Below are 15,420 nucleotides of genomic sequence, written 5' to 3'. Positions count from 1 at the left end.
TTAGGGATGCACCGATATTAAAGTTCTGGCTGGCCAGAAAATAATATATCCAAAATAGTGTTATTTTTTATGAAAATTCAATGAAAAAAAAGTTGTAATATTAAATATGTATTAAATGAATAATATACAAATAAATTGATAATTATTTTCATATTTTTAAACATTTATTTTTTGTATTTATTAATGATTTTATTATATTATAATATTTATTTTTGATATTTATTAATAATATTCTATTTTATTTGAATTGAATTATCTATAATAATAATAATAATATAACTAAAATATAAATAATTATTACTATTATTATTAATATAAATAATAATAAATATATTATAATAAACATATATAATAATAATAATAATAATGTTAATAATTCACACTCATTTACTACAAGAGAGCTTATTCCTAAATTATTTGCACAATGCATTTCATAAGAGTCTTTTTAACACTGTTCTCCAAGTTCTCCTTTTTTCTTACCTCACTGAGCTTTCCACACATTGGTTGTGCAGTGTGCAGTATAAGAGAGGTGGTCACTGAGTCCAGTCCTGTATGAGAGTAAATAAACCTCATTTAGATAAATAACCGAATACAAAACATGTCTTAAATGATCTGAAGACTCAATCCTCCGGTTTCACAGACTAGGCTTAAAGGGTTAGTTCACCCAAAAATGAAATTTCTGTCATTAATTATTCACCCTCATGTTGTTCTAAACCTGCTAGAACTTTGATCATCTTTGGAACACAAATTAAGATATTTTTGATAAAATCCAAGACTTTTTTTTATCTCCCATAAAAAGCAATGTAATTACCACATTCAAGGTCCAGAGAAATAGTAAAGACATCGTTAAAATAGTCCACGTGACTACAGTGGTTCAACCTTAATGTTATGAAGCGACGAGAATTCTTTTTGTGTGCAAAAACAAAACAAAAATAATGAATTTATTCAACTATTTTTCCTTTTCCCTGTCAGTCTTCTACTCAGTGAATTATTGGCCGGCTCCTGCGTCAGCATCACACGCATACGCTGTGGTGCTCATGTGAACAGCGTTGGTCAATGCTGAGCCGGCGTTCGGACGTAAACATGGAATCTCTGCATTGTTTTGTCTCAAGATACACACCAGTAATGTTTTTTTCTTTTATAAAAGGAACTTAAATGTTCTAACTGAACTAAGGCATAATCCTGGCTTAATCTGAGCCCTGTCTGTGAAACCAGGCCAATGTGTGTTACTGCGAGTTTGTCAGTTTAAAGCTATTAACTCTGAGGTGTAATGTCATGGTTATCCTACTCTGTGCAGGTAGTAAGCAGTAAAGTGTAGCGACTGACCTTTAAGACATTCCGGTTGAATGATTCCACCATGAACTTCAGTGGCAGTGATAACAGTACACGGGGAGGGCTGGTTCAATAGGATGCTGACCTCTCCAAATGACTGCTTTGGACCTAGTTTACCAACTAACACGAATCTGATCCTGCAGCCCTGCAATTCACACAGTTTCACTCTTTTACACTGAACAAAAGTACGTTAAACACTATCTACACTATCATTTGTGACAGAAACAGAATTAAAATAAGAAAATGCATAAACTGATGTTTCTTTTCAAAGTATGACTGTATGGATGTTGTGCATATAGAATCCTCAAGCTCATTTTGATACCTTTTTGTCAACAGGTTTTATCAACGATGCCATGTCCTGAAGGATGTTACATTCTCCACGTCCAATGAAGGCCACAAATGGACAGATCTTTCCCTCCTTCACCAGCACTGTAAATACAGATTTAAAGGTGCCCTAGAATTAAAAATTGAATTTATATTGGCATAGTTAAATAACAAGAGTTCAGTACATGGAAATGACATACAGTGAGTCTCAAACTCCATTGTTTCCTCCTTCTTATATAAATCTCATTTGTTTAAAAGACCTTCGAAGAACAGGCGAATCTCAACATAACACCGACTGTTACGTGACAGTCGGGGTGTACGCCCCCAATATTTGCATATACCAGCCCATGTTCAAAGCATTAGACAAGGGTAGAACGTCTGGATCTGTCCACAGCTGAATCATCTGACTAGGTAAGCAAGCAAGGATAATAGCGGAAAATGGCAGATGGAGCAATAATAACTGACATGATCCATGATATTTTTAGTGATATTTGTAAATTGTCTTTCTAAATGTTTTGTTAGCATGTTGCTAATGTACTGTTAAATGTGGTTAAAGTTACCATCGTTTCTTATTGTATTCACGGAGACAAGAGAGCCGTCGCTATTTTCATTTTTAAACACTTGCAGTCTGTATAATTCATAAACACAACTTCATTCTTTATAAATCTCTCCAACAGTGTGTAATGTTAGCTTTAGCCACGGAGCAAAACCTCAAACTCATTCAGAATCAAATGTAAACATCCAAATAAATACTATACTCACATAATCCGACGCATACATGCAGCATGCATGATGAACACTTTGTAAAGATCCATTTTGAGGGTTATATTAGCTGTGTGAACTTTGTTTATGCTGTTTAAGGCAAGCGCGAGCTCCGTGGGCGGGGAGCGTGAGCATTTAAAGGGGCCGCAACCTGAATCGGTGCATTTCTAATTATGCCCCAAAATAGGCAGTTAAAAAATTAAATTTAAAAAATTAATTTAAAAAAATCTATGGGGTATTTTGAGCTGAAACTTCACAGACACATTCAGGGGACACCTTAGACTTATATTACATCTTTTAAAAAAAAAACGTTCGATGGCACCTTTAAGAATTTGCTTAGGCAGGAAACAGCTTTAAATAAAATTGTAATCAATAAACAATTTCAACAAACATATTACATAAGCATGCTGCACATTATATATTACAACATCCAGAATGCATGTGGCACACAGTCGCACACTTTTGGAATGTATGGAACACCTGAATGACCTACTACTGTATATTTGCTGAAATGTGTCGTATGTAACCAGAGTACACTGCATGGAATACTGTATCCCACAACACAATGCGCTCAACTTTACTTTCCATTTCCACAGTGATAAATGGACCAAACGCAATATTAACCTCAAATTTTAATATATTTTTCTTAATTTATTATTGTACTGAACTTCCAAAAAATGTTAAAATGTTATTTAAAAAGCAGAAAAAATATATATATTGAGCAATGATAACTAGACACTATTTGCTGAATTAAACAAAACGTAATGAAGTGATATAAACTCACAGTTGCGAGTTGTAGTCAGAATTGCGTGATATAAACTCACAATGGACTATATGCACGGAGCGTTCTTTAGAACTTCCGCATTAATATTAAGCCAGCTCGAAAACTTCCGGTGAGATTTCATTTGCTGGTGTGTTGAGCATCGGTAGTGTAATACTTAGTTTATAATCAGAATATAGTCACTTAAATAGTGTGGCATAGCATTAATTTAGTTATTCAAACGCAAGACAGCATAAAAAATAAATAAATAAAGACGTACCTCAATGTTCCTCCTCGGCTAAATTCAATTCGACCATTAGTTTTCACACTTTTATGTGAAAAAAAAGCTTCAAAAATTAAATATTTATTGTGCACTTTAGTTAGATTAATTGAATAAATGTGTGTTTTCACAAGTGTGCTGAAATCATTGATCTTGCACTGCACTGACTGACAGCTGCTGTGATTACAAAGGGAGAGCCCGGTGCTCGCTTTCTGTGTAATTCACAATAAAAGTTATTGTTTTTCATAAGATTTTGTGAGTATTTCATACTTCACATTGACAAAATGTATTTTAAACCTAGTTATTTTATAATGTTTAATATTTAGTCAAAAACGAAGTGAAAAACGTTTAGAGGAAATGGCTGATATGTGCGCAAATAAATGCTACTTTGTCGCCATCTGGTGGTTAAAATGCTAATTACTGTCTTTTTATTTTTAGATAAGTGTTTTCTATCAAATGTTAAATTTCCTATTTTTTTTAAACGTTCGGTTTTACAATGGGGACAATCTCAGAAGGATGAACAAATAATGTTTGTGGTCATCACATTAAAAATAACATTTGAAGTGCTGGAGAATAATGTGTGTGCGTGCCTAATTACAGACACAGCATTTTTAAACAGTCCCAATAGCTTCGTCTTTATTGCAATCAATAAAACTGGTTTATTGGCAAATTAGGTAAATGTGATAACTACATTAAAATATAAATACAACATTAAAAAGTCAACCATAGATGGTTTTGTGTCGATGTACAACGACTACAGAATGAACAGCTAACAGTTCACCGGAAGTGCTCGAGCTGGCTTAACGACAACCAGGAAGTAACCCGTGCATATAGTCCATTGCGTCTTATAAAGTCAGAATTGCAAGTTATAAAATTTTTTCCCCTCACAATTGAACATTATTGCGAAATTATGTAAATAAAATAAAATTGTGAGTTTATATCTTGCAATTCTGAGAAAAAAAGTCAGAATTGTGACTTTATATCTCGAAATTCTGACTTTATATCACACAATTCTGACTTTATAACTCACAATTCTGAGAGAAAAAAGTCTGAATTGTGAGATAAAAGGTCACAATTATCTTTTTTTCATTTAGTGGTGGAAACAAGCTTCCATTGACAACAACTCAATACTGTTTTAGATACTATTTTTAACATATTGTGCAGTATGTAGCAAATGGTACACTAGTATTTTCTTCTAAACACAGCAATATACTTCAATTCAGTGGGAAAGCACCCTTAATTGTCTGTCGCACAATGCATCAGGTGCCATGCAAAAGCATTCCCCACTGTAATAAATGCATCTCAATGTAAACCAGAAGAGACCCAGGCAGGAAAGAATAAGTAAAAAAGATAAAGACTATTTACGACAGAAGTAATCTATGTTTTGGCAGCAGCCCCAAAAGCGGTGGATTATTTCTTATTGTGACAAACCTGAGGTTGGTTTGTGGAGGTGAGGATTAAATTGATTTACAGTGAGCCTTTAACATCAGGGGGAAACACTGTATATCAGCTTTGACAGGTAAATCCCATCTCTGTGAAGCAGGGAGCGGGACAAGCAGAGTCCATTTGTCTGGCCGGTGACAGAACCCAGGCCTCCACTTCAGAAGTGTTTGAGGCAGGAGGAAGTGGTGTTTCAACACTGAGTTTTTAATCTCATCCTTCACACTCTCCCTCTTTTCAAAGCAAAACTGCCGTTACTATATTATTCGCCCACTCCGCATGTCTTCGCAAGCCATTAAAAAGCAAATGTCTGGATCACTTGGGAAATCACAGCAGGCTCTGGTACACGCCATTTGTCTTCTTAGATGAACACACCACAGTCACGCCTCCTCCCGCAGGGCATTAACATCCAGAGTTCTGCATTTCTGTACTGCACAACACAATTAGTCCTGTGGAACACCATAAAACTATTAATCTGTTACGTAACTATACTCTTCCAACAGCAAATGTTCTCTCCATACTTTGGCAGTATTACTTTAAAAATCCCATAGTGAGAAGAACCAAAATATGGAATTTTAATAAAAAATGATGCAAAATCCCGATACCGATTCATGGCCTATAAGAAATTTTTATGGTGGTATATTTTCTCAATTCACCATCACTGGCAGGAGTGGCAAAGTTAATTATGGCCCATATACCATTTACGTTGACGTTTATGTTTTTTGCATTATTTCTTTTTTTTTTTTAAACAGCCCAAAAACAAACATAAATAAACAATAAAAGTAATCCCAATTAGGGCTGCAATGATTAATTGCGATTAATCGTTTGCAAAATAAAAGTCTGTGTTTACGTAATATATATGTGTGTGTTCAGTGTATAATAATTATGTATATATAAATACACACACATACAGGTATAAAGTTTAGAAATGTATATATATATATATTTTATATTACATATAAACATAAATATTTTATATATAAATATAAAATTTTTCTTAAATATATACATGAATGTGTGTGTATTTATATATATACATAATTATTATACACAGAACACACACATATATTACGTAAACACAGACTTTTATTTTGCAAATGATTAATCGCGATTAATCGTTGCAGCCCTAATCATAAGAACAAATACATATATATATATATATATATATATACACACACACACACATGCACAAGCCATTCAAACGTCATGTTTTTATACGATTTTTTTTTATTATTTAGCAAGGATGTATTCAATTGATCAAAAGTGACAGTAAAGATGTTACTTTTACATAACAAAAAAAAATTATTTTTTTCAAATAAATCTTTTGAATTTTCTGTTCATCAAATAATCCTGAAAACTATCATGGTTTCCATAAAAATAGAGCAGCAGAACAGTTGATAATAATAAGAAATGTTTCTTGAGCATCAAATCAGCATATTAGAATGATTTCTGAAGGATCATGTGACACTGAAGGCTGGAGTAATGATGCTGAAAATTCAGCTTTGCATCTCAGGAATAAATTACATTTTAAAATATATTCAAATAGAAAACTGTTATTTTAAATTGCAATAATATTTTACAATATTACTGTTTTTACTTGATCAAATAAATGCAGCTTTGGTGAGAATCACTCAAAAAAATGTACTTAAAAAATAAGTGTCAAGTGGTTCCACGCAACAATATTGAGTAATTTGTACAAAAAACTATTTAGTTGAATGAACAAAAGAAATTCAAATAAAGTAAATACAAATCATTTGAATGTCACTGTTGTTACGGTTGCTGGTGTAGAGAGATGAGGCAGATACGGATTTCCACAATATAGATACTTCTTTAATAGATACTGGGCAGGAACACCAAACATACACGGTAACACAACAGAGAACGGACGAGGAGTGAAGGGAGTGAGTGCAATATATGGGGAGTACTGATAATAGAGTCCAGGTGCAGGTGATCCGTGATGATGGGGAGATGACGAGGGAAGTGAGTGCAGGTGTGGAGAACAGGAGGATCTTGGGAAATGGAGTCTAGGAGAACAAGGGATCTGTAACAGTACCTCCCCCTCCCGGTAGGCGCGTCCTCGCGCCGTAGATGTAACAACCGGGAGGGGGGTGGGCGCCCTGGAGACCTCAAACCGGAGCAGGGGGAGGAGTAGACTGGAGTGGAGGTCTCCAGGGCAGGCTCAAAAACCATGGCGGGTCAGGAGCCGTGGGCAGCCATGGCGGGTCAGGAGCCGTGGGCAGCCATGGCGGGTCAGGAGCCGTGGGCAGCCATGGCGGGTCAGGAGCCGTGGGCAGCCATGGCGGGTCAGGAGCCGTGGGCAGCCATGGCGGGTCAGGAGCCGTGGGCAGCCATGGCGGGTCAGGAGCCGTGGGCAGCCATGGCGGGTCAGGAGCCGTGGGCAGCCATGGCGGGTCAGGAGCCGTGGGCAGCCATGGAGGGTCAGGGGCCGAAGGCGGCCATGGAGGGTCAGGAGCCGAAGGCGGCCATGGAGGGTCAGGAGCCGAAGCCTTGAAGCCGTCGAGCCCAGGCGGCGCTGAAGGACCGGCGGGAGATGGCGGAATCCACGGCTCCGCCGACCGAAGCGCAGCCGGGGCTCCAGAAAGCCGCAGTAGAAGGCAGACGACATACAACAAAGTGAACACCGGGGAGAGTGAGGAGGCCAACTGGAACTGAGGGACGGAGGGACGGAGCAGAGACGGAGGAGTGCAGTCCAGAAGTGAGGGCAGGCCGACGAAGGAACAAGGTGTGAACGGGGGCAGGATGGAGACTGGTGAGACTAGTGGACTGATGGGCCATGGTGGAGACGAGGGAGGTTGGAGCCAGGGTGTAGGTAATCGCCCAGAGGTCCGAGGTGGAGATCTGGGCGAAGGGGCTTGAGGTGGAGGTACAGTGCTGAGACATATGGACGGAGGCGGGAGAGGGAGGCAGGGAGGGGAAACAGTCTTTGGGCTGGAGGGTTCAAAAACACAGTTCATAGGAGCAGTTGGTTCGGCGGCGGCTGGAGCGGCTGGCTCGGCGGCGGCGGCTGGAGCGGCTGGCTCGGCGGCGGCGGCTGGAGCGGCTGGCTCGGCGGCGGCGGCTGGAGAACTTTGCTCGGCGGCGGAGACTGGAGAACTTTGCTCGGCGGCGGAGACTGGAGAACTTTGCTCGGCGGCGGAGACTGGAGAACTTGCTCGGCGGCGGAGACTGGAGAACTTTGCTCGGCGGCGGAGACTGGAGAACTTGCTCGGCGGCGGAGACTGGAGAACTTTGCTCGGCGGCGGAGACTGGAGAACTTTGCTCGGCGGCGGAGACTGGAGAACTTTGCTCGGCGGCGGAGACTGGAGAACTTTGCTCGGCGGCGGAGACTGGAGAACTTTGCTCGGCGGCGGAGACTGGAGAACTTTGCTCGGCGGCGGAGACTGGAGAACTTTGCTCGGCGGCGGAGACTGGAGAACTTTGCTCGGCGGCGGAGACTGGAGAACTTTGCTCGGAGGAGACTGGGGTTGAGGGCCATTTCATCCCCTCAAATACAATTAAAATCCCCACAGGCACTGGAGCTGGCTCTGTGGGGACTGGAGCTGGCTCTGGAGATACTGGAGCTGGCTCTGGAGATACTGGAGCGGGCTCTGGAGATACTGGAGCGGGCTCTGGAGATACTGGAGCGGGCTCTGGAGATACTGGAGGCGGGCTCTGGAGATACTGGAGCGGGCTCTGGAGATACTGGAGCGGGCTCTGGAGATACTGGAGCGGGCTCTGGAGATACTGGAGCGGGCTCTGGAGATACTGGAGCGGGCTCTGGAGATACTGGAGCGGGCTCTGGAGATACTGGAGCGGGCTCTGGAGACCTTGGGGCCGCTTTCTTCCTCCTCCTCCGCTTACTGGGCCCAGTAGCGGAATATGGGTCCAGCCTGGGGCAGGCAGGGAGTTCGCTGGAGCGGTATGCGGAGGAAGCCGGAGGTTGACTGACTGGCCCGGCCAGCCGTGTTTCTGGATGGACTGGAGACATACACTTATCCTGAACCTCATCCACGAAGAATTTGGAGCCATTTAACCACAAAATAAAATTGATTGTTTCGCTTAAGGAGAAACGAAAAACAGGTTCATCAAAACGGATAGTGTTGTCGTCCAGTCCATCCAGAAACAGGGAGATTAAACATGCTTCAGGCCAGTCAGACAAGAAAGCAAGCTCAACGAACTCCTCCACATACCTTTCCAGCGAACGACCCACCTGAAGAAGCCCGATGAGCCGATCGCCAGTTGCCAGATGGGAGAGAGGCCTTGGAGGAGCAGGAGCCAGGGAGCTGGTGAAAGTCTCCATTCTGTGGAAATCCAAAGTTTTTGGTCCGTTCTTCTGTTACGGTTGCTGGTGTAGAGAGATGAGGCAGATACGGATTTCCACAATATAGATACTTCTTTAATAGATACTGGGCAGGAACACCAAACATACACGGTAACACAACAGAGAACGGACGAGGAGTGAAGGGAGTGAGTGCAATATATGGGGAGTGCTGATAATAGAGTCCAGGTGCAGGTGATCCGTGATGATGGGGAGATGACGAGGGAAGTGAGTGCAGGTGTGGAGAACAGGAGGATCTTGGGAAATGGAGTCTAGGAGAACAAGGGATCTGTAACAACTGTTACATAATATTTATATGTGCAGTTTACTTAATAATGTTATGGTGATTTTGTTATGTTGATTACGTAATCATTTAAATAAAAAGGATACAACATATCAGAATGCAGCCCCTCACCCCAAAATACACTCCAAAAATAAATTTACTGAACAAACTCAATTGAAATGAGAGCAGGAATTTCATCCTATAAACATGCGTATATGAGTGTGCACAGCCTAAACACAGGCGACACTCTTCTGCATGATGGTAACCACAAAATTCAAAAACATTACAGAAACTACTCTAAATGTCCAACATAACTGAACATTAAACACTAACATAAACTAACAACATCTTTCCCTTTACTGAAAAACACATAAAATAACACTTTAATCCCTAAATTTACTCTCCTAATGCAGTCCCTTGCAAAGCATGCTGGGAACTACGGATTCACTGCACAGTTAGTTATGTCAACAATAATGTTTGCGTTTCACACAGCAATGTTAAGTTGACTGAACAAATACTTACTAAGTAAAGCTGACAATACTCAATTTTAGTAGAAACAACACAGTTAAATTACGTTCATGTAGTTACATGAGTTTTTTAAGTAACAAGGGTGGTTTGAGTGAAACTAACAACAGTGAAAGTTCATTTTTTGAGTGATAAGAGATTCTTTCAAAAACATTATTGACCCCAAACCTTTGAGTAGAAGTTTTCTTATAGACTGTAACTTGAAAGTGAAAGTGATAAAACTGTGAACTGATGTACATATGATAAAATCAGAAGTCAAGGGTAGAAAATCTCTTTAAAGAAAAAAAAAATAGTTCTGGGTGATTAAATGTTACCATAAACATTGACGCCATCAGTAGATACTCTCTCTGACTGGGTGGGCCAAACAGATCAGTAAACTTCTGCTCAGATAATCAAAAACAGTCATGCTGGACTTGCTGTTTGGACTGCAAGCCTTGCCATGGAACATGATGTAAAGAAAGATGGCTTGAAAAACCTGGACCTGACTGGATTCATAGCCTAGGGGTGGCAGTCCAGGCCAGAGTGAATGAGAACAGGACAGCTGTGGACGCAGGGTGACGCAGTCCAGCGCTGGAGACAACAGGCTTTTGTTTGGCATGATCCTGCTGTAGAATAAAATATATTACGGTTTACAGCTCATGTCTCTGGAGGGGCAAACTGAGATGTCATGAGTAGCCCACAGACTGATGAACTAATGGAGCAGTGATTTCACTTCTGATCTTCAATGACATGTTTGTTTAAGGGGAGAAATAGAAAAAGACTGGGGAGAAAGAGACATGAGACTATTCTTACAGTGGGCCTAAATCAGATGACACAAACTATAATTAGCATGGAGATTAATCAATATACATGTGTCCAAACTGTGCCCATCAAGCCCAGTAACTGTCCATCTCTCTGGATCACCTTTAACAATCTCTCTACACAAAAACAACAAATGATTTTCACTATTTTCTTAAGTTTTATTCTCTACTTTCCAATAAAATATCTTTAAAACGAGATATTTACTACAGAAACAAGTACAGAAATAAGTGCAGTTGGGTGCCACTAAGAAGGCAAGACTGTAATGGAAAGGAAAGTGTTAATGGTTTGAAGTTTGTGGTTTAGCTGACCTGTCAGACAGCTAAACAGGGAAGTGCAGTGGCCTCTGGATCAAGGCTGTTAGGTTATACATCATAGTCAGGAGGAAGTTCAAATGAGGACAGTGGCTTTGCTGAGGCAGGGTGGTCACGGGTTGTTAGGCGGTCAAGTTTGGTCCACAAGGAGTCATCCAAAGGGAAAACCCATTAGTGGTTTCCTCCTCTGCATGCTTCCCGATCTGGGACGCTAGCACTCAATGAGTACATCATGTTCACGTGTGAGTTATCGCCATTCTCACACCTGTTAGCCGTGTTCACATGTAGTGCTGCTATCCAAGGTGCTGAACAGTGTGCAATGTAAGTGTAAAAGTGCATGAGTTCACACCGCACCATCACCTCCAAACACACACTCCACTGATACCTATTAGGATTTTTGAAAGGTTCCTAATTCTGTTTTGGAAGTCTCTTACAATAGGTTTTCATGCATCCAAGGTCAAAAACACTTATATTTTCTCATATTATACATTGCAGCATCACCTCTTTTCTCACAGTGTCTGAAAAGGTTCGATAAAGATTCAGTCTCTCCAAACGCCTTCTTTCCAAGAGCCTTCTCTGCTCTGATTGGTCAGTTGCCCCAGTCTGTTGTGATTGGTCTACCGCTTACAGCACATGTTGGAAACTAAACGACTATTACCATATCTGAATTTTAACTCTGGAGGCTTACTTAGCACTTGATACACAGTGATATGAACATTAACGATAGTATTGGTTTTACCGTATCAATTATTATATAAAATACAAAATATAATAATAAGAAGAATAAAATTAAGTGTTTAAAGGTCCCGTAGTCTTTTTAAAAGATGTAATATAAGTCTAAGGTGTCCCCTGAATGTGTCTGTGAAGTTTCAGCTCAAAATACACCATAGATTTTTTTTAATTCATTTTTTTAATTGCCTATTTTGGGGCATCATTAAATATGCGCCGATTCAGGCTGTGCGGCCCCTTCCCTTCATGCTCCCCTCCCCCGGAGCCCGCGCTTGCCTTAACTAGCATAAACAAAGTTCACACAGCTAATATAACCCTCAAAATGGATCTTTACAGTGTTCATCATGCAGCATGTCTAATCGTGTAAGTATGGTATTTATTTGGATGTTTATATTAGATTCTGAATGAGTTTGATAGTGCTCCGTGGCTAAAGCTAACATTACACACTGTTAGAGAGATTTATAAAGAATGAATTATGAATTATACAGACTGCAAGTGTTTAAAAAATTAAAATAACGACAGTCTTGTCTCCGTGAATACAGTAATAAACGATGGTAACTTTAACCACATTTAACAGTACATTAGCAACATGCTAACTAAACATTTAGAAAGGCCATTTACAAATATCACTAAAAATATCATGATATCATGGATCATGTCAGTTATTATTGCTCCATCTGCCATTTTTCACTATTGTCCTTGCTTGATTACCTAGTCTGATGATTCAGCTGTGCACAGATCCAGACGTTAATACTGGCTGCCCTTGTGTAATGCCTTGAACATGAGCTGGCATATGCAAATATAGGGGGCGTATATATTAATGATCATGATGTTATGTTGAGATTTGCCTGTTCTTCTGAGGTCTTTTAAACAAATTAGATTTACATAAGAAGGAAGAAACAACAGTGTTTAAGGCTCACTATATGACATCTCCATGTACTGAACTCTTGTTATTTAACTATGCCAAGATAAATTCAATTTTTAATTCTAAGGCACCTTTAAAAAAATATATGAAATCACACCCTTTCTAATTAGAAATTTTCCAGCCCATCAGAGCTGGAAAGGAGTACAGATGCTCATGTTTAAAAAACTTTTTAACGTGAGACAATGAAAAAGAACAAAGCATTAAGCAAACGGCCAAAAATGTCAATTTAATGACGTCTAGAGCCACATTTTCAATGTCTGATCAATTAATTACTCATCTGCCACAACATTTGAATTATCTTCATTTGGCAAATACTGACAAGCTGTTATCTATGACCATTATTTTATTTTATTTACTTCTGTTTGATCTGTAATCAATTGACAGGCCTAGTGTATTTATTCACAAAAAACTTGTGTTATGCCAAGTGACCATGTTGATGATGCCTGTTGGATGAAATACAGCATTTCCTGATGAAGTTGGTTCAAGAATAGCCACCTCTCTGCCATCTGAAATGATCAGTGTTCTCGCCCATCCATCAGCTGTCGGCTGCTCACTCAGATAAGAGCCAATCAATCTCCTCTCCCACACACCTGTCTTCCTCTCTAATCACATCTCGTTCCATAGGTCTCTCTCTCTCCATTTGATAAAGAACAGCCATGATATGATAGCCCAACCCTCAGCCGAGCCAGATAAACTGTGAGCGCTGATACATACAAACATAAGGACAAAACCCCAGCGCAGTCACATTGGAATTTGGGCCTCTAATGAATAGTTATGCAAGCAATTTGTTTGTAGTTGTTCAAATTTAATAATTTCACCTTAACATATTTCAGGTTTCTTGTTATATTATATTATATATATAATATATAATATTGATTCTGATTGGTCACATTATTCACGATAAAACACGGCTATGACCGCTTCACTCAACGGTTCTGTGTATCACTACACAACACCCTTAGCAACCACTCTTAGCAACGTAAACTGAATTGAAGCTTACTGTATTATGTAGAACTAGAAGAGTATTGTGAGAAAGATCTCGATTGAGGGAGTTTACTACCTGCATTCAGATTTAACATTTTCCTTCAGATCAGTCCTATGTTCATAATAAAAAAATGTCCGATGTATCATCTTGTCCTTTTAAAAGTTAAGGGGTTTTCCCGTGACTGACAGCACTAGTTAAAGCATTTGTCAGTTGCGTCTTGTTCCGTGTTCACAACAATTCAGTCTTTTCAATATAAAAGTCTTGACTGACACACTCATAAAGACAGCCTTTGCCGCCATCTAATGGCGTAATAATGTATCTTCTGTTGCTGTTCACGGTCAGGGACTATTTTTTCCAGCGGAAGGATAGCTTTTAGTAAAGTTTACTTCATGAAAGTTGCATTGATACATATTTTTGGCTTAAATATTCGTATTGTGTGGTAACCGTTTTATAAAAGCAATAAGGTACTCGAGGATAGTGCTTTATCGTGAATAAGTCACGGCTGAAGTGGGTTGCAGGAACTCCACATCGTGTTGTGCCTAATAACGCCCTTCAGCCGTAACGTATTCACGATACAGCACAGCCTCTTATACCTTATTGCTTACTTATATTATTCTATATTATTTTATATTACACTATAAATACATAACATTATTGTATTAGATATTTTAGGGGTCTCAATTTAACAGGGGTATATATATATAAATATATATTTTAGTGGTGTCAACATGATAAACTGCTAATTAAATGGCTAATTATTTAAAATATAATATCTATATTATAATATATATATATATATATATATATATATATATATATATATATATATATATATATATATATATATATATATATATATATATATATGTGTATGTATTAAATATTAAAATATATATTATATTAAATACTTGAAATAAATAAATAAATATTTTAGTGGTGTCAACTTAACATGTTAAACCAGTTATGGCTAATTAAATGGCTATTTATTTAAAAAAAATATATAATATCTGAAATTTATATATACACACATACACACACAATTATAGGAGTTAGATATTAATGTTTGAATATGAACCATGATTTTGCGTTTAAGTGTTTGCACATTTTACACAAAAACCCATTCGAAGATGTGGTCCAGCATGGAATGATCTCACTTAGAAGTGTCTTGAAAGAAAACAGACTAACTTTGTACTTAAAAGCTGAAGCCTTTCATTAAAAAGGAAGATCCGAATGAAGACGTATAATTGGAGGGAGGATAGGGATAATGGGATGCAGCCACAGAAGAGGAGAGATTCCTAAATAAAGATTTCAGCCATGATAGCTGATCTCCGCCCAATATCTCAGTGCAGCCACAGCACACCATATGCCTGCTTGTCAGCTCCAGGACAGGAACTGAGATTGAACAGCCTACCAGATTTTGTGTTCAGATTCATTCACGTACATATACAAAGTCTTTCGATGCATACCACAGCTCAAGTTTAGTGAAATCAGACATGCAAACACAATTTGAGCTCTCCTGCAATGACACACACATAAACATATGCACCTAAATGAATATCTGGGTTTCGATATTTCCCAAATGAGGTGTAAAAGCAGCCATCCTGGTAATTAAAGTCAGCTGTGTGGGGTAATGGAGCAGCTTGTA

General features: G+C 39.0%; 1 protein-coding gene across 1 annotated transcript in view; it reads right to left on the bottom strand.

The window, feature by feature from the left end:
* The window catches only part of cnbd1 (cyclic nucleotide binding domain containing 1), a 60,403-nt gene that overhangs the window by 10,742 nt on the left and 34,241 nt on the right, over positions 1-15,420 (bottom strand). The window contains exons 9-11 of the mRNA XM_067377160.1: positions 1,655-1,761; positions 1,327-1,477; positions 481-548 (exon numbers count right to left, since the gene is read on the bottom strand). Of these exons, the coding sequence (XP_067233261.1) occupies positions 481-548; positions 1,327-1,477; positions 1,655-1,761 (326 nt within the window). The remainder of the gene's footprint in view (positions 1-480; positions 549-1,326; positions 1,478-1,654; positions 1,762-15,420) is intronic.

The sequence above is a fragment of the Chanodichthys erythropterus genome, chromosome 23 (assembly GCF_024489055.1).
Source record: "Chanodichthys erythropterus isolate Z2021 chromosome 23, ASM2448905v1, whole genome shotgun sequence".
Lineage (NCBI taxonomy): Eukaryota > Metazoa > Chordata > Actinopteri > Cypriniformes > Xenocyprididae > Chanodichthys > Chanodichthys erythropterus.
The sequence above is the reverse complement of the archived record's forward strand: the minus strand, read 5'-3'. Positions and strand labels throughout refer to the sequence as shown.